Below are 21,349 nucleotides of genomic sequence, written 5' to 3' on the forward strand. Positions count from 1 at the left end.
TGTCCTGCAATATATATATATAACATCATAGTTGGTGAGACAGCCCAATGTCCCAAAGTGAGCCAATGCCTTCCTCTGAAGATTTCTCCATGCCGACTTACGATTTGTCTTTGATCTCCAATTCCTTTCATTAATTGCGAGAAAATCAGTCTCCACTGAGTCAGCCCATCTCAAAAGCAGTCTAAAAGCAGCATAAAAAGCAGTATAATAAGCAGTATAATAAGCTGGTCAAAAAAGCAGTATATATCTATCTATTTATATCTATCTATCTATATCTCTATATCTATTTCTCTATACCTATATCTACTTATCTATATATATCTATATCAATCCATCTATCTATCCATCTATCTGTATATATATAAAAACCTTCTATCTTCGGGATATTTTGTGGTTTGAAAATATATTAGCCTTTACATTTTTACCCATGATGAAAATGTTCCAACTGATTATTTATACACTGCACACAAAATAAACGAAAACTGCGTAGTATAAAGCTGCAAAACAAATAAACACATCGCATAAAGCCATAGAAACACGCCCGACATAGAAGCACGTCAATGTAATGTTGTTAATTTTCTGTCTTTTGCTTGATATATTTTTTACTTTATGTGCTCTAATTTCGTTTCAGTTTTTTAAGAGCTCCTCACACTATTATATTGATATATTTTGCTTTGGCTGTAGTGATACAATATTGGAAAGCACTTCTTTTTACAGATAAAATCGTGTGAGCTGATGAAGAGATTATGTTTTTCCTTTATTTTATTTTTCGGCTTGATTAAAAACTCATCGGCTCATCTTGATATCCTGGAATCTTGTTTCATTCTTATGAATGCTGCAGTAGTATGGGAAATCCGTTTTACTCTGATTTGACCCTCTGAGTTACAGTGGTTTTTCTTTTTCTGTTTTTTCATGGTTATTTTTCTTTGTTCCACTCTCGGTCGTTGCGGCTTCTCTTTTTTTATTTTTTGCTTTCTTTTCCATTTTTGATTGAAATTTTTACGTTTTATATTTCAAATTGCTTTCACCTTTTTTTCCAATTTACGCCTGGTGAGTAAAATTGGTACCTAGTTTTGAGTGCTGGAACATGTCGACTTTTACTTCTCTCTGTATATTTTTTAAGCAGATGAAGATTTTTAATCAAGTAATTTCAATTTAACAAATTATAAAATAAACGATTTCAATAATAAACCTAAATTTTATCTCTTAATTTGTAGACAAAAAAAGAACAAGAATTACAAAATATTACGGCAACTGTTCTTAATGTTGTGACTTATCATTTGATGGAATTGTGATAGATCGTTTCACAGCGTATATGACATATTTTAAACAGGCGCGTTAGCAAAGTGCTATGTATTTAGGGTATTTATTGACCTTGGAAAAAAATAAATCCATCAACTTATTAAGATTATAAATAGTACATAAATAAAATGTTAAAAAAGAATTGAATTCCACCAATTAACACTTTCGCTCTCCTTATAAAGAAATGATAAAAAATGATCCGACTAAGCGTTTCTTTAGTAAAGAATAAATATCAGTTTGAAGATTGTTAAGTCAAATAAAACAAAATAGCTTTCAATTAGTGCCATCGTATTTCAGAAAACACTGATTTTGTTTGATTAATAAAAACCAATGTAATTGAAATTTATTGTTCATAATTAATGCGTTATTTGTTCTGGCTTATGAACTCTGTTTTATCCGTAATAACAATTATTTTCCATTATCTATTTATTTCGTTTCAAATATGGATCATATTTAGAAAGTTCTTATTTTTTTGCTTGCCAAAATGGGTACCAAACAATTTCTTGGCGTTATTGATTATATAGTTATAGGTGCTTCATTACTGATTACAGTAGGTATTGGAATAATTTCAAGGTTGCTTTCAAATAAACAGATGACAGCAAAAGAGTACATGCTAGCTGGCAAACGAATGACTAAACTCCCCGTTGTTCTTTCCATAATTGTTACAATAGTATCTCCGTCAACAATACTTTCTGCACCAGCAGAAATATACCTGTATGGATTTAAATTCGCAATTGGAGTCTTTGTTCTACCAATTGGAATGTTTTTAGCCTTAAAGATTTTTATACCTGTGTATTTTCAATGCGGAGTGTCAACAGTTTACGAGGTAATATTTGGTTTTTATAAAACTAACCAAAAAATCTTTGATAATAATGAAGCCATGCAATAGGCTATTTTTATAGTCTAGTGTTTGAAATCATTTTAATTTAAATCATAAAGAATTTTTTTTAAATTTTAATTTCTTTTTTAAGCTATTATTATAAAATTTTTTACCATATTCAAATACTTGTTTTTTAATGTTAGAAATCCTAACCTAAACATTTCCGATTATAATAATGCCATATAATGCTATTTTTAAAGCTCTACTGCCTTAAAAACCATTTGAAGTTAAAATAGGAAGTATTATTTCATAAGAGTTTGTAACGAGGTTTGCTAGTATAGTATTTGTTCACGAGGTAATATTTTCTTTTTTAAAACTAATTTAAAATTCCTAGATCATAATGATGCCATGTAATATACTATTTTTATACTCTAGTGACTGAAATAATTTAAAATTAAAACATAACTTTTTTTAATTTTAACATCTTTATTTAAGCTATTATATTACATATTTCAGCACTTTAATTTCCGAATGCAATGATGCCCTACAATATGCTATTTGCATTAGTTTTCGAGGGTTTGTAACAAGTTTTCTTAGCATCAGTTTACGAGGTAATATTTTCTTTTTTAAAACTAACCTAAACATTTCCGATTATAATTATGCCATGATGTTGTTTTTACAATAAAATCTTAAAGTATTTTCTTCAAATCTTAATTTCTTTTTCAAGCTGTCCTGCAATATTTATTTTGCACCTGCAACTACTTGGCATTTAGTGTTAGCAATTCCAATCTAAAAATTTACGATTATAATGATGCTATCCTAGTGCCTCAAGCCATTAAGTTAAATCCTAACGCATTAGTCCGTTTAGTTCAGTTTACGAGGTAATATTTTATTTTTTGAAACTAACCTAAACCATTTTGTAATGTATATTTTGCCACCAGTAACTACTTGTTTTTTAATGTTAGAAATCCTAAACTATAAATTATTTTTTCACTCCAGTGCCTTAAGCCATTTAAATTTAAATCAAAAATTATTTCTTTTTAATCTTAATTTCTCTTTTTAAGCCATTGTGGAATATTCAACTACGTGTTTTCTTAATTTTAGTAATACCAACCTAATGAGTTCTGATAGCAATGATGCCCTGTAATATGATATTTGTATTTGTTTCCGAAGTTTTGTTTGTATCAAATCACCACGTAATACTTTCTTCTTGTAATACAATTCTGAAAATTTCTGATTACAATTGTGGCAGGAAATTTACTTTTTATTCACTCTAGTGCCTTAAACCATTTAAATTTAAATAATAAAGTACTTTTTTGAATCATAATTTATTCTTTAAGTTATTGTGTAATATTTATTTTGCCACCTTCAACTACTTTTTTATTATTGTTAGAAATCCCAACCCAAAAATTTCCGTTTAGTTATTAAAAGTTTGTTAATATCAATTTTCGAGGGGAAATTTTCCTTTTTAAAAGTTCACCTAAAAATTTTTGATAATAATGATGCCATGCAATATACTATTTTTATACTCTTAACGTCTTGAATCACATGAAGTTGAATCCTAAAGTATTGTGAAGCTTAACAACAAAGTTTTTTAGTATAAGTTTACGGAGCTCTATTTTCTTTTTTAATTTCTATTCAAGAATTTTCTGATTATTACGGTGCCGTACCAAGATGCTTTTCATTATTTAATTATATTTTAATACGCATAGTACGTAAAACTATTTGCAGTTAAAATATAAAGTATGAGTTCGCAAGGCTTTATGTTTGTAAGCATCACTTTTCTAGGATAATGTTTTATTTTTAAAAACTAACCTAAAAGTCTCCTAATATAAACATATCCGACTACAATGATACAATGCAATATGCTATTTTTATTCTTCTAGTTCCATAAGCCATTTAAAGTTCGATAATAAAGTTTTTTTTTTTTTTAAAAAAAGTCTCATACTACCGCTACTAATAATTCATACTAATACTACAAGTACTAATATTACAGCTAGATTTTTAAAAAATAGTAAAACAATATAATTTCAGTTGTTACTTCTATTAGTTTTTTTGCAAATGGCATCTTAATATATCTGTAGCTGTTTTGCTTATTGAAGCTCACGTCACGTGATAGGCTTGTCCAATACGAATGCTGGAAATTACGATATTGTTTGAGGAGATTTTCTTCTAATTAGTGTCATGGCTTTGGAGAGAGGCATGCCTTTGCTTGAATAAAAATAGCTGTAATTGAAATTTATCTTTCCTTAAAGAATCCTTCGTTTTTGCTGACTTCTGAATTATTTTTTTATTGTGAACAACACTCTTCCTCAATTATAGGACTTTTTCTTAAATTTCGAGTAAGGATTATATTTAGGGAGTATATATTTCTCGCTACGGGAAAAAAATGGTTGCCAAACAGTTTCTTGGCGTTGTTGATTACATCGTTATTTGCATTACATTATTGATTTCTGTGGGTATTGGAGTAATTTCAAGGTTGCTTTCAAATAACCAGATGACAGCAAAAGAGTACATGCTAGCTGGTAAACGAATGACTAAACTCCCCGTTATTCTTTCCATAATTGTTACCATAATATCGCCTTCTACAATAATTGCGGTACCTGCTGAAGACTACAAGTATGGATTTGGCATTACTGTTGGAGTTCTAACTCTTCCAATTGGAATGTTTTTAGCATTAAAGATTTTCATACCAGTGTATTTTCAATGCGGAGTGTCAACAGTCTACGAAGTAATTTTTTTCTTTTTAAAATTGACTTGGTTTAAATGATTCGTTATTGCTTATTACGTCTTTATAATGGTATTGATGAGTAGAGATATTTTTTAATTTGAATTTCTTGATAGAAAGATTATTTAAACACTTATATTATTTTTTTTTTGTTGGATACGTAATTGTAACAGTGATAATCAGCAAGAGTAGGTTTTTGGATGATTCTAAATGTAAGTTATTTGGAAGTAAAATGTTTTATTTTGAAATGATTATCTTTTGTTTGTATTTACTAGAAATACTTAATTTCTTTATGTAATGTTAACCATATATAAGAAATGTTCTGTACAACCCGAGTGCTTGAAAAGTAGTTATGAATATAATTATTTATTAGTTATAATTACAACTTTCAATGAGGTTAAAACGAAGTAATCGTCACCTAATAAAAAAAGTGCGTGGAGTCCCTCTGCGCGGAAGAAGTTGAACTTCGTAATCTGCGACGTTAATTGTAGAAGAATCAGCAGTCGTAGAAGAATCACTAGTTCTATTCAACGACTCTTTTTCCTGCTCCCTATTAAATTATATGTGTATCAAGACAAACTAAAAAAATATTAATTAAGAAAACAATACTTTTATGACTTTTATTTTTATGCTAGTGAGAACCAAAACAACATGGAAATAAATGAGGGAAAACTGGATCCTACCACGTGATTTCCCGGCCAATAAAAATGTAGCGTTAAACGTTTAAAGGTCTGGTGTCTTAGGACAAGCGCCTTATCTGGGCGTCAGCGGAGAGTTGACGTAGAGCTGACGCCAAAAAATACTTTTTTGTTAGCTCAGCGTGAGCAGTCGGTCCAACGCAGACTTTATCTCTCATTGCGCATGCGTTAATAACGTAAACAAATATTTATTTTGAATTTGTATTGATTTGTTATTGTCGACCAGTGTTTTAGAGAACAAATAATGACTTTGTCCAAGGAAAAACACATTATAGCTGAGCTAAATGAAGAGTGCTATGTTTAATGAAGAAGCTATGTTTATTGTCAAAATCTTGATCTTGGCTGATTTCAATGTGCTGTTGGATGTTGTCCGCCATTGCTTCTGTGGTTAACGTCACGCTGTAATCCAACTGCTGTTCAGTTGGACGGCAATTGTAGTTCAAGATGAGCGTTCGATGACGTATACTATCAAACTTACAAATGGACCAATCAGAGGTTAGCGCTGATTTACAATTGACGGCGTCCTGTCCTAAGAAACCAGGCCTTAGCGCAACCTTGTTGGAAGTCGCATAAAAAGTATAACTTCAAAAATAATATCATCTTTCAAACAGAAGAACTGTACTAGAATTGTTTTAAGAACAATTGAAATCGTAAGTCTAACTTAAGTATTTTGACGGTGCGAATTTCACAGAACATACTTCAATCTCTGTTTAGTAGCCTTATTAAAGCGGTTGTAGCTTCCCTTTATTTGAGTAGTGCGATTTGCTTTTGCTCAAGTACTCGTTAAGCTTACGATTGCTTGCAACTTGACGACCCGTTGACGCAATTTACAGCGATTACTTTTTTATCATCTTTTTATCCAAAAATAATCAGATTTTTTTAAGTTCAAAAAATAATTATTTAAAAAATTTTTTTGTCCAAAATTAATGACAAGTGTTTCACGTACCTTCTTTTCAATTGTGTGGGGGAGACTTAACGAAAATTTGGATCCCTAAATAACTTCTGTTCTACTGATCAGATCTTTACGTTCTAGGATTCAATCTTAATGATTCAAGAAGGTGAACTAAAATACGCTAATTAATTAGAGCAGGCTATATTTTAAAATATGAAATTTGACGCAAAAATGTACTTACTCAAACATACCTTTTTTTAACGGATTCAGATTTCTGAACCCCAAAATATAGGGGGTAGCCCCCAAACATAGGGAAATATGGTCCTCATAGTTTGGTTAGAAGAGCGATCCAAAGTTTGAACCTCTTAATGTTAGTTTCACTTTATGCGTATTTTTAATATTTCAAGAGCTTTTTAAGCAAAATAAAAAATTTCTTCAGGCAATTATTAAATTCGTTTATCCGAAGATAAATCTATGCTAAATATAAATTTCAGTAAATATTTATTATTTTTTTTACTTTTTATTATTTTATTTAATATTAGTCAAAAGAATTTCGATTGAAAGGTAGGTAAATTTTTTTTAGATAAATTTAAAGTAATTTCGCATCCGAATCGGTTAAATAGCTCTTATGAAATTTCCTTTTAAATTCAATTTCTCAGGAACTATTTGACCGATTACGCTCAAATTTTGTATTTTGCCATGTAAATTTACGTACTTTGTTGTGATGTAGAAAATTACATACCTTCAAATTTTTTCGACTATTATTAAATGAAATAATAAAAAATAATAAATGCTTCCTAAAGTTTATTTTTTGTATGGAATTATCTTTGGATAAACGAATTCTATTATTGTGCGTAACATTTTTTCAATTCGCTTTAAAAGGTTCCCGAGATACGGCGAAATACGCAGAAAGTAAAGTTAACATTAAGGGGTCCAATTTTTGGACCGCTCTCCTGATCAAATCTTTTGGACCATATTTGCATATTGAGGTTTCCACTATATTTTAGGGATTCAGGAAACCGTATCCGTCGTAAAGAAGTTATATTTATTCAGAGACAGTAAGCTTTTGAGTCAGATTTCGTAACCTAAAATACTTCTACACTAATTAATTAGCATATTTGAGGTCTTCCCTTTCATAAAAATGAATATATCTTAATTCGAATTTTAGTTCAGTAGAAAAAAACTTTGAAGCATGATTTTTTGCCTTTTACAGGGCAACTTTTTTCTAGTAATGTTGTGTAAAAATATTTTTGAGATAGAGAGTGATTCATAAAAAAAACACTCATTTAGCAAACTACCTAAATTTAATTTGAGTTTTAGACAGGTCTTTTTAGATAGAAAGATGGTGAGATTTTTCAAATTTTACCACTGTAAAGAAGAATATTAAACTTGAACTTTTGTGTTTTTTCAACTAATCTAGTTTATAAATTATGTGTTTATAACTGCAAATAAGCTATAAGTGAAATGATTTAATGAACGAACGTATAACGTACAAGAGTAAATAGCTCCTCAGTATTTGCCTCTTTTTTTTTTGACACGACGATAATCTTAGTGTTACTAATATGTAAACAAAACCCTTCTTCGTTTTTTTTGTTGTTTTCTCTAATGTTTATAAATAGATCACAGCAAAAAACCTATGTGGAAAAATAGCTTCCCATTGGTAATTAACAATTAATGTAGTTAGTGGTAAGTATGCCTCCCTACAGCCTTGTAAAGAATTAATATAGACTTTACACCGCAAAAAAACTAAGTATTTCGGAAAACATTGTTAGTTGATATTCATTGTTATTTTGGTTACCGGTCATGTAAAGTACAAATTTTGTTTCAGTTCCTGGAAATGCGATATGGAAGTATGATAAGATATATCATTTCAGCATTGTTCCTTGTACAAATGGTAATTGAATTTTTTTTTCTCTTATTAAAAACCACCTTTTACTTGTAATTGATATTAACTATTTCAGAGCCTTCTTAAACAATAATTATCTTATCTCATATTATGTTCTGAAACAAAACTCAAAAAAATATATTATTTAATTTGACAAAAAATTAATTAGAACTGAATATAATCTAAATAAACAGAATTACGGGATATTTAACTCTAGAAAGTACCTCAATTGATTTGAATAAATTTATTGAAACTTAAAGTCAGAATCATGCTTATGCGATTGAAGGACTGCATTCAATCAGATGCTCTTACTGTCTGTTATTTAAGAAGGTATAAAAGCAATTTTAAAGATAATAATAGAGGTGTCAAAGCAGAAGTCACTCCACTGCTAATCTTTCAATCATCAATCAGTTATATATCAATCTATAGGAATACGTTTCTTTCGAGATGGGAATACGTATCGTCCAATAAGAATAGTGAAAACAGTCAGTTGCTACACACAATCTCAAAATTACGACAACTAATTGATAATTACAACTAAATCCAATCAAGGACTGTTAACTCTCTGACTTCGATATCAATATGTCAAAATTTTGGAGATATTTGCAAAAATTCATCTTCCGAATCTCATTAGAAATAATATTAAAATATTCTTCTCTATCTTTTTACATTCAGCAAGTATAACAAAACTTGAAACCTTGCAAATGACTTTGAACATTTTGATTTTGCATTATTTAAATGACCTTATAGCTGATTGTGATGACTACTAAATTCGTTTGCTGTATAAGAATATAGGATGTATATGGAATATGGAATGTATAAGAATATAGAATGAATATGGAATGTATAAGAACTCAAAATTTCCAACCAATTTTTAGGAGAGAGTAGATCAATACTCATGTTTTAAGATATATTTAAAGAAGAACAGGTTAAAATTAACCTAAGTATTAGACAACAGGTAAGAATTTTTAGTAGTCTTAGGTCTCTTTTAGTAGAATTTAGGAAGCGAAAAATTTAATTTTCCTAAAGAACGAATTTTTAGGAAAAGAAAAATCGGAATTTATAGGAATCGGTCTTTCGGATCCAATTTCTGTAAATCGGAATTGGATTCAAGTCACATGCTCTGCATTGAGTATCCACATCGAACGACTTAAATTATAAAGTATATATTGATTTCACGTCATTTGGTCATTGACGACATTTCAACGTCATAAAATTATGAAATTTTTATAAGTCGTACAGTGCGCCAAAAAAAAAGACCACCTTGAATAAATTTTGATTTAATGATCGGATCGTCACGTTTTGGGACTCTATCTTTATGGTTCAATGGGATGACCTCAAATATGCAAATTATTTAGTTCAAACGATATTTTAAATTACGAAATTCGACTCAAAAACGTACTTTCTCTGAATAAACATATCTTTTTTTCAACGGATTCCGATTTCTGACCCCCAAAATATAAGGAATAACTGGAATCAGGAAAATATGGTCACCGCAGTTTGGTTGGGAGAGTGGTCAAAAGTTTGGACTCCTTCATGTTAATTTTGTTTTTTTTTTAGTATTTCGCCATATCTCGAGAGCTTTTTAAGCGAATTCAAAAAATTTTGCGCACTATTATAAAATTAATTTATCCAAAGATAATTCCATGCAAAAAACAAATTTTAGTTAATATTCATTATTTTATTAAGTAACAGTCGAAAATATTTTGAATTGTAAGGTATAAAATTTTGTACGTAATTTTAAAGCATGTAAATTCCTCATGGCAAAATACAAAGCTTGAGCGTAATCGATTGAATAGTTTCTGGGAAATAGAATTTTAAAAAACATCTCGTATATTTAAAAATTCGAATTTTTAGCAATGTTTTAACCGATTTCGTTCAATTTTTTTATTTTGCTATGTGAAATTAGATACTTTAAAATGATGTAGGAAATTGTATACCGAACAATTCAAACGGTTTTTAACTCTTATTTAATAAAATAAAAAAAATATAATAATAAAAACTTACTGAAATTTATTTTCGGGATAGAATTATCTTTGGATACACGAATTTTATAATTATGTGCAAAAAATTTTCAATTCATTTAAACAGTTCTCGGATAAAGCGAAATACGCAAAATTTAAAATTAACATTAATGGGTCTTTACTTTGAATCGCTTTCTTGACCAAACTATGGAGACCATATTTCCCAGATTGATTTTACCCCTTATACTTTGGGAATCAGAATTTCGAATCAGTTGGAAAAAAAATACATGTTTATTCAGAAAAAGTGTGCTTTTTGTCTGATTTCCTGTCTTAAAATATCGTCTGCCCTAATCAATTAGCGTATTTGAAATCACCTCATTAAGATTGAGTCCTAGAATGCGAAGATCCGATCATTAGATTAAAAGTTATTCAAGGAGATCAGCTTTTTTTTGGCGCACTGTGGGTTATAAAATTTAACAGTTATTTATTTTTTGTTTAATTCATTAAAATAATAAGTGTGATTATAATAAGTGCAGATAAGTGTAATTATAATAAGTATATAAATAATAAGTGTGATTTGTTACATTTTTGGAGACCCATTATTACTATCACCCTGAATAAAGTTATATAAACTGATAAAATAATTGAGTTTTTATAATTCTACATTTCTTACAGATATTTGTCATGGTTGTTTCTCTGTTTGGATCAGTGCTATCTCTCAGCGCTGTGACCGATCTATCTCTAGAAATTTCGGTGATTTCGCTTGGAGCTCTATGTACTCTATACTGCTCGTTGGTATGTGCTTAAAAACTTGAATTCAATAGAAAAGAAATAGCATTTTAATAAAATATGAAGATTAAGGAAAAAAAAATTCCGGAAAAAAAATGAATAAAAGATAAACTCAATTGCATCGCAATAAATAAATAGAATCATAAGAAATCGTTGCTAAAAACATAAATCTGTAGTTGCAGAAATCCCATTCTTATTGTAATTATGTAAATTAGTAGAAGATGATCATCGATACCAGACATGTGACCTATGACATCCGTGATCGCTTATAAACAAGATGGCGTGTTAAAGACGAGCTAAGTGTCTCCTTATAAGTTAGAAACTTACTTAACATGAAGTTAATTAAATACAATGCCTCATCATACATCGAATTTGTTAAAATATAATTATTTCTCTTCTACATTTATTATTTATTTATGCATTTCATTGTAATCTTTATACATATTTGTTTTGTGTACCTGGCAACTTCGATGCATAATTAGTTTGTTTGTGTTCTACATGGCGTTGTGACTTTAAGTAAGAAATATTCAGAGAAAGAATTGAAATCTTTCTGAAAGAAATTAGAATGCGTCACTTAAGAGAATTGATACTTGATGGTCTTGGCTTACTCGAAATAGAATGGTAAAACAGTTGATAGCGTAAATAACGTTTCAACAACCAATCAGGGTCGAGATACCCACACTATGATATTCGTGGGTATCCCATTTTTACATTGAAACATTTTTTTCCTCCAAAATATCATGTTTCTGAGATGCTGATGACTAGAGAGCATAAAAACGTGAATATTATGAATAAATTTCGCTTTAATTGAATAATTGGTTGATTTGTTTCTGCGAAACATTAAATTCCCGATCAAAATATCACGTTTTAAAATAATGACGGTTGAAGATTTAGTTATAATTTCTCACAGCACCATATTATTATTTTATTTATAAATCTTTGCACTTCAAATATGAGAAAATTAAAACCACCAAAAGATTTATTATTAACAATTTTAAAAGCAGTATTAATCGTGTTTCTTGAATCTGCCTTTTGATCGATGTTTGAAGCCTTAAAACTGATTTTTTTGTGCTCATTTGCATAGCACTCCTGATTAGTTTTTTATTTGGCATTTATTAAAATAGCACTTTGCAGTACCGGACAATTACTTTACCAAATTACCTTACGACTTATTACCTTACGCATTACTAAATTAATCGTATTACCTTACGACTTATATGAAATTTGAAATATTTCTTTTTAATGTTTAAATCTAAAAAAGAAAATACAAATTTGTTTTAGGGTGGTTTAAAAGCTGTTTTGTGGACTGACGTTTTTCAAGCAGCGCTTATATTTATATGCATGGCATCATTGTACGTAGCAGGAATTGGTGATGCAGGAGGCATCGCTAAAATATATGAACAAGCAAAAGAAGGTCACAGATTAGATATGTTTGAGTAAGTACGAGATTCGAGAGCGAGTAAGTATTTCAAACAAATATTCAACATACAACTGATGACGTAAGAGTTTTAGCACTTCTCATCATCCAATCCTCCATCCACTCTCGTTTCGCCGATTTGAAGCAGCACAGTTCCATCTAACAAAAAAAAAAAAAAAAAAAAAAAAAAAAAGAAGAAAAAAAGAAAGTAGGGCAGAGATTACTGCCCTTATCAATAAAAATATAGTTTCACAAAACAGGAGAAATGTGCAAGATGAGCTTGGACAAGAGATTCCGAATTGCAATTCAAAAATATACCTGCAACCATTGAGTTTAAAAGCTTGAAACGGCACAATTTATGGTTTTAATAATTTTCTTTAGAGATCTTTTGAAATTTATTTTCAGTAAAATATTGTAAATACCCTCAAAAAATTAATTCAGCAAAAAATGAGAAAAAGATTGAACTAGTAAATGAGAAAGATTGAGACAGTTGAATGTAACGTTTAATGACGTAATTTTCCTGTGAATTGGATATTATAGCTTAAACATTTAATGCGGTTGGCATGCAATAAAATGCATTTTTACTTTTCAAACACTCAGGTGAGTAGGGTCAGCTTGACCCCAACCGAAAATTTTTTTTATGCATTAAAAAAAAATCATGCTTATTTTCAAGGAATTTTTCATTAAAAGTAACTTTCGTACTTTAGCATTGTGAGAAATAGATACTCAAATATCATGAATTTTTTTTTCGTTTTTGACGAAACTGTTTCCTGGTATACGCTCCGATCGTCGCCAAAATAATTAAATAACTTTCGTAATTCTTTGAAATATTTCTATAATAATATTAAAAATAGAATGATGAAATATTTCCTTAATTTTGAGGAAATTTTTTTCCTCAAAGAAATGATTGTTAGAGGAAATAAATTTCCTTGTTCCTTGGAAGTAAATATCCTTTCCTAAATTTGGAGGAAAGAAACTTCCTTAAAATTAAAGAAATATTTTGGCATTCGATATATTTTCAACCCCACCCCGGAACAAATTTCAAAGTGCCTAATGTATTTAACTTTTCTAATAATAACTTGAACGTAGGCACTATGTAGGTGACACAACACAACAATGAAGGATAGTTAAATTTAACTTATACCCTAATTGGGACGAGCCCCGGATCTTCCTGGCACGTAAGCAGCTTCTTGTTCTCTATCCAGGCCGGTCGGCTTGACAATTTCACTTTATTTTCGATTGTATAGTCTTTATTTTAGTTTTATCATTCTAGTTAACAGTATCCCACAATGCACTGCGATGAGGCTTCGAGTTGTGGAAACAGTAGTTGTCATATATTTGAGAGTTCACACTTCGCCCCAAATCGCATGATTTCGTGAAGAAATTATTCGTAAAATTTACTTAACACCTCTCAAGGATTGCTGCATGGTCAAAAATGGGAGTCTTTGTAAGTTTCTAACAATTAAGATTGCTTGTCGACATCAACCTCTTAGAGGAAAAAGACTTTCAGTGAAGCGAAGTTTGTGCTCTCTGTGCACAACAGAAAAAAAAATTTGATTACTAGCATGCACACAAACGAAATAGGTGAAAACTTACTTTTTGAGTTAATTTGTGATTTAAATTGTGAATGAGTTTAAGTAATTTTTCATTTCTTTTTAGTCTTCGTTTAGATTTAACGAACCGGCATGATTTCTGGGCATGCGTATTCAGGGGGATTATTTTTGGAATTGGATTTTATGGGACAAACCAAGTTGAAGTTCAAAGGTTACTGAGTCTAAGCAATATCAAGAAAGCAAACAAGTAAGTCTTTTAAGAGGTGTATAATATAATATAGTAAAATATAAAAATCGCTTATAATGACAAAATAATTTGTTAAGCTTTTCAAGCTCAAATCAGCATTGGTTAGAAAACCATTTCTGTCGAGATAGTTAAGATTTTCCATAGCAGATTATTTACATCTATCAATTAGGTTCAATTAAAAATTCTTTCAGGAAGATGTGTAAACGATATTTAACCTACCAATGTCAAAAGACAATTCTATATTTTAAAATTTGATTACGAGGGACAAACGGGATTCTATTAGAGATTCTGAAACTGGATTCAAATTATTCTCTTTGTTAACCTTTTATCCACAACTAATTTTTGGGTTTTTTTGTAAAATAATTGTTAAATTAATTCAGTGATATCAGAGATTCATTGTGCAAATTCAGTCATGCCACTGAATTCATTCAGTGATATTATTGCTTTAACTCAGCTCACAACGACCACAGTGCTGACGTAAAAATATTCTCAGTGGTTGACGGAACGTAGAGTTTTCTAGTTGATAGGTTGACCATGAGAGGTTTTCAATGTTTTCCTCTCCTTGTGACGTAAATGCGGATTAGTTTCATCAAAAAGTCGTTCACGAAATCAAATTTCTCCCAATACTTCATTCAAGAGTCCCCTTGACTTCTGGATTGGGTTCAAAACTACAAGGAAACGGAATTGAACATTATTAGTCGTAAACTAAAAATTGGATCGGCTGTTTAACGACGGATGTAAAATAATATAAAATATCATAGGTTTTGTATACTAATTGTTAAATTAATTCTGCGATATCATTATCTTTATCATTTTGATGTGATATAATTTTAATATAAATTATTGTATGTAAATATGAAAATTATAAGCATGCTATTATAGTATACTTATTTCTACCATGATGCGTCTTTTGACACTTAAATGATTTTTATGACAGCAAATAAATTTAAGCGTGTTTTATTATAAATGTCATCACTATTTTGAGCTATATCGATTATAGCTACATTAGAGAATGCCGATATCAGTTGAATTGGGAAATGCAGAAAATATTACAGAATTTAACAGTCATAATTAAAAAAAAAAATGTAGAGATGTAAGCTAGCCCTTTAAACACCTTTTAACAATTTCAATATAAAATCATATCAGTATACATAGCTTTAAGCAGTATACCCGTGTTATGTATTCTGACTTAGGTTTTTTTTTCCAAAAGGATTTCACCAGGTATTTAAACGATTTAAATAATATTGCGTTTCAAAACAAGTGATGATCATTTCTGGTAGTATACTCACATTATTTTACGTAATTAAGAGAGTCAATAGAAGAAAGGTATTGAAAATTTAATCTTTGTCGTTTAAACTAACTCTAAATTAATTCAAATTTACACTATATAATTTAAAAATACATATTATAAAAAGCTGAATTCAGTTGAAAAATTCTATTTTTCAGGACATTTCTAATAACGATTATTCCTGCAACATTATCATTTCTTTCGTGCCATGTACTAGGCCTCATTATGTATTCCGTATATTACCATTGTGATCCAGTTTTAAACAAAGAACAAACTGGTGTCAGTAGATACGACCAAGTAAGTTACATTGATATGAATAGGTATAATTATTATAATAAAAACAGTGAAATAAAATAAATATAAAATAATTGATAGATTAAGAACATGTAATTACAAAAAAATATTTGCTTGTTTTGATAGAAATATTTTATTTTGTTTTGAATCAGAGACTGTGGCAAGTTTCATGAGGTGACAAAACTCCTTTTTCTTATTGACAGATAACATTATATATATACTATATATATTTAGAAACTATTCATTAATGAAATAAATAATAGAAGATTTTCAATTTAAAAAGAAATTACGAGGACCTTATTTAGGAAAAAAAATGAGTTTCATAATTGTACGTAAATTTTTTTGAAAAGTTAAAATGTAGATATGGGGAAATGCATAATAAGAGAAATTAATATTAAGGGGTTCAAAATTTGCCCACTCTGTCTGTAAAGGATTTCGTAACTTAAAACATGATGTGCACAAATTCAGTAAAATATTTGAAGTAAGCCTTGTAAACAATTACAATAGTTTTTTATTAAGTGAAAATTTGATTATTAGATCAAAAGTTATGATAGTTCGTTTTTCTTTTTATAGTTTTAACACTTTACATTAGTGCATCGGAACGATAACCATCGATGTAATAAATAAAAAAGAAGCCTCATTTTGAGTGACTTTTAACCATCGAATTCAAAACTTTAAGGGGAGTCGGTGGAGCGTATAGAACTGCGATGAAAAAAAGACAAAGGGTCTGATAGCTGAACTTAATGTATTTTTTGGTGCTGAAATGGAAAATAAAAATGAAAAATTTCTATCACGTCACGTTTTCTAGAAAAATTCAATTTTACTGGAATTTTTATGAACATTTACCATAAAAATTTTTTCGTTTTTGAATTTTTTCCCTTCCTGACTGACCAGCATTCTACTTTGGTTAAATTTACAAAAGTACCCCTCTATCACTACTTCCTGTCACCGTCCCTCTCTCTGTCACAATCCATTTCTACCAATAGCGTCGCGAGAATACTTATCTAGGTTCGCTGACCTCTCAGAAACACTAGCAAGCGTAATCGGGAGTCATTTTAAAGTCTGCTTTTTTCTGTGCGTTTCGTGAAACATGGCTTCGAGTTCGAGACATTGTGAAAATATCCCAGATGACTTTTGTTATATATGCGGCGAATATAGTGTTGTTAAAAATCGCATGAGGAGCATTACAGACTATGTAAGACAACTTTATCTCGCATATTTTGGCATGAAACTCGGAGATCAGGACAAATCTTGGACACCTCATAAAGTTTGTGCAGTGTCTCAATGATTTACGCTTATGGCATCAGGGAAAGAAGACTGCTTTATGATTTGGAATTTCCATGAAGTGGAGGGAGCCCCAAAACCACTTTGATGATTGTTATTTTTGTTCCTGCCATGTTCGTGGGTATAACCGGAAAAATCAAAGACTAATATCTTATCTTGGTAGCATTCCATCGGCCATACGCCCCGTTCCTCATGGACCTGATGTGCCTTCGCTTCCAACTGAATTGACAGAGTCTTCAGACTCGGAACATCCGGAAGTTCAAGGCTCCGATATCGAACATAAGCCATCTGTTGCCGGTTCACCTCAGCCCTTCTCTCAGGTTGAACTTAATGATTTGACTAGAGATCTTGGCCTTTCGAAAGACGCAGCTGAATTGTTAGGCTCCAGACTGAAAGAAAAAAACTTATTGGCAAAAGGAACATCTTTTTATTGGTACAGGAATCGTGAAAAGGAATTTATTAAGTACTTTGATGAAGAGGAGAACTTGGTCTATTGTTCTGATGTTCCTGGATTGATGAGCAAATTTAATGTCATCTGCGATAGATGAGTAGAGGCTGTTTATAGATTCATATAAAAGAAGCATCAAAGCTGTTCTTCCTCATCATGGGAGCCAGTATGCATCAGTACCAGTTGGACACTCAGTACATTTAAAAGAATACTACGAAAACCTGTCTCTCGTCCTGAACACAATAAAATACATTGACCACAATTGCGGTGATTTAAAAGTTATCTCCATGCTTCTTGGTCAACAAGGGGGATTTACAAAGTACCCATGTTTCATTTGTGAGTGGGACAGCCGTGACAAGACTCAACATTGGGTCAAAAAAGAATGGCCGAGAAGACAAAATCTTGACCAAGGCACCAAAAATGTTATTCGAAACAGCTTAGTTGAACCGAAAAAAGTATTGTTACCTCCGCTACAAATTAAATTAGGTGTAATGAAGCAGTTTGTCAAGGCTGTTTCAAAAGATGGCAATTGTTTTAATTACCTGTGCAAAAAGTTTCCAGGTTAATCCCAAGCTAAGTTGCAAACTCATGAAGGATAAAGAATTTGAGACTAACATGACAGAAACGGAAAAAGAAGCTTGGGTTGCTTTCAAAGATGTCGTCAGTAAATTACAAGGATCCTGATTATAAGGAAATTGTAATGTAAATGCTGGACAAATTTAAAACGTTGGGTTGCTCCATGAATGTAAAAATGCATTTCCTTCACTCACGTGTGGACTTTTTCCCTGAAAATTTGGGAGCAGTTAGTGAAGAACAAGGGGAAAGGTTCCATCAAGATATCAGAGATATGGAGCGTAAATATCAAGGAAGATGAGACAAGAACATGCTCGCTGATTACTGTTGGATGATAGCTCGGGATAAACCTGAGATTAAGCATAAAAAAAGATCATCAAAAATAAGTTTCAGAGGAAAACGAGCATGTACTTAGTTAGAAACTTTTCTTTTTTGTTTTTTCCTTGTTTTGGTTCTTGTTTGTTTTGTTTTTTGTTTGCTTTGTTTTTTGTTTGTTTTGTGTTTGTTTGTTCTGTTTTTTTGTTTGTTTTGTTTTTTGTTTCAAACTTTCATATACACATGCACAATATTTGTTATTCCTGGTCAATCGCCAATTTTATGTCAGTTATCTCAATAAAAACAAATTAAAATGGTATGTTGGTGATTTTCTTCTAGAAACTGATGTAAAAATTTTGACACAAGGAACTTATTTTTTTTCTATCGACCAGAGGTGACTTGTGCGGTCCAGTAACAGTATTTTTTATTCATTTTAACCTTTAAAAAATTAGCTGATAGTTAAAAAATCAATTTTCTTTCACAAGATTAAATTTTACATAGATCAAAATGAATGAAGAGAACAGTTATCGGATAACATGCAAAATTGTTTGAGAGAATTCCTTTCCAAATAGGATTTTAGTAAAAACATTAATATCGATTTTATAAAAAATCCTGATGTGATTGGGAAAAATGATGGTCAGTTTCAAAATCAGCACATCAAATAACATATAAATCAACAATAGCTTCTCCTGTATTTTTCAAAAAGTTCAATTTCGCAGGCTTGTGTAAAGTTAAAACTGATTTTTTTCGATGTACCTTTTCTTAGCTGCTAAATGAGATATTGATTCAGTTTTTTTCCACAAAATATTTACCTATACATATTTACACTATAATTGTTAATACATATTTTTTTCAGAAAATTTTTAAAAAAAATTATGAACGTATAACGTTTAATTTTTCACAAAGTTTCATAAAAAATCCTTCATTATTCAAAACGTATTCCTGTTAACTCTAAAAAATTCTCACACCATACAGCTGATATAATCTCAAATATCCCCAAAAGATTTCATAGTAATATCATAAGTAGTTTTTTACAAAAGGTACATCGACAAAGGTCTGTTTTTAAGGAAATTATCCTTTTAGTTTTGATTTCTGCTACTACTGAAAATTTAATTTTCTATTTCTGAATTAAAAAGTTTTAAAATATGCCCCTAAATACCATAATTCACTCACCTGAAAAATGAAGGAACTAAAATAAAAAAGAAAATATAAAACTAACACCACATCATATTCGAGACAATTTTATATCATACAAACAATACAAAGCGCGTTTTCTAAATTTAAAGTTCGTCATCATTATATAATTTATAGAATCCATAATTCGCTCAAATATTTTCAGAAAACTTAGATTTTGGAGGAGAATGATATTGAAGTAACCACCTATTTAGAATAACATGTTCGCGTTGTCAATCCTAAATAACTATTTCGTATTGATTTTAGATTGTTCCAGATTACATTATTAAAAAATTCAGTTCCATTCCTGGTATGACTGGCATTTGTATAGCAGGTCTTTTCAGCGCTTCATTGAGCACCATTTCATCGTGCCTGAATTCCGCTGCTACTGTAACAGTTGTTGACTTCATTAAGCCTCTGTACAAGAGAGGAGAAATTTCTGATGTTAAAACAGTATGGTTGGTAAAAATATTATGTGAGCACTACTTATTTAACTATAAAATTTTTAAATTATTAAAATTATTTAATTATTTAAATTATTTAATTATTCTAAATTATTTAATTATTTTAAATTATTTAATTATTAAAATTTTTTTCTTTTATCCTAGCTAGAATGTATGCAATACCATTTTGCGCTATTTTATTTAGTGTTTTTTTTACTTTAATTTATCAACTATCAATTGTGTTCTATCTTAAGAATAATAAATAGATTTAATTTTAGTCGTTTATATTATCAATTTATTATGACAGCGCTTTCCACTTGAAAATTAATTTGGATATTAATAAAAGTGGTGATTTTCTTAAGACTTATGTGTTTTTTAAATTCTAATTTTGTGTAGATGTTGTAACTGTACAATTTAGTATATTACTTCTTGTTAACATCTTATCATGTTTGGCACAAAGTAGTCAAAAATCAAGCTCGACCTAAATATTTGAATTTTAAGTTACGTGATGAACTACGATGGTTCAGTGGTTGAGGCACTGAACAGTCATAATGAAGAACTGGGCTTCAATCCCCAATGGCAGCTTGAAGTCCAAACATATTCATATTCATGGGTCCCAGCTTGCCTGGAAAGTAAATGAGGCGTGTTTGCCATGCTGACCCCCATTGCCACAATCATGCCGTTCGTAACAAAAGTGTGGATCTTTAACCTCTATAACTTCCGTTCCTCACAACGGGTTGTAGCCGGAATGTTTAACTTTAAATGCTCAATGCTGACCACATTGTCACAATAATGTCGTTTGTAACAAAAGTGTGGAGCTTTAACCTCTATAACTTCCGTTCCTCACAACGGGTTGTAGCCGGAATGTTTAACTTTAAATGCTCAATGCTGACCACATTGTCACAATCATGCCGTTTGTAACAAAAGTGTGGAGCTTTAACCTCTATAACTTCCGTTCCTCACAACGGGTTGTAGCCGGAATGTTTAACTTTAAATGCTCAATGCTGACCCCCATTGCCACAATCATGCCGTTCGTAACAAAAGTGTGGATCTTTAACCTCTATAACTTCCGTTCCTCACAACGGGTTGTAGCCGGAATGTTTAACTTTAAATGCTCAATGCTGACCACATTGTCACAATAATGTCGTTTGTAACAAAAGTGTGGAGCTTTAACCTCTATAACTTCCGTTCCTCACAACGGGTTGTAGCCGGAATGTTTAACTTTAAATGCTCAAT

General features: G+C 30.4%; 1 protein-coding gene across 2 annotated transcripts in view; it reads left to right on the plus strand.

Annotated features, from left to right (window-relative positions):
* The first annotated feature begins 1,733 nt into the window (after positions 1-1,733).
* Positions 1,734-21,349, plus strand: part of LOC107443832 (sodium-coupled monocarboxylate transporter 1) — a 34,426-nt gene continuing 14,810 nt past the window's right edge. Inside the window, exons 1-5 of one of the 2 annotated variants that reach the window (XM_071184226.1) lie at positions 1,734-2,128; positions 8,269-8,334; positions 10,965-11,084; positions 12,360-12,514; positions 14,155-14,295. In XM_071184226.1, coding sequence (XP_071040327.1) covers positions 1,787-2,128; positions 8,269-8,334; positions 10,965-11,084; positions 12,360-12,514; positions 14,155-14,295 — 824 coding nt within the window. In that variant the 5' untranslated portion in view covers positions 1,734-1,786. Of the gene's footprint in view, positions 2,129-4,295; positions 4,854-8,268; positions 8,335-10,964; positions 11,085-12,359; positions 12,515-14,154; positions 14,296-21,349 lie in introns of those variants that run through there. The other variant, XM_043042314.2, reaches the window with a different exon arrangement.

This window comes from Parasteatoda tepidariorum, chromosome 8 (assembly GCF_043381705.1).
Source record: "Parasteatoda tepidariorum isolate YZ-2023 chromosome 8, CAS_Ptep_4.0, whole genome shotgun sequence".
Classification (NCBI taxonomy): Eukaryota; Metazoa; Arthropoda; class Arachnida; order Araneae; family Theridiidae; genus Parasteatoda; species Parasteatoda tepidariorum.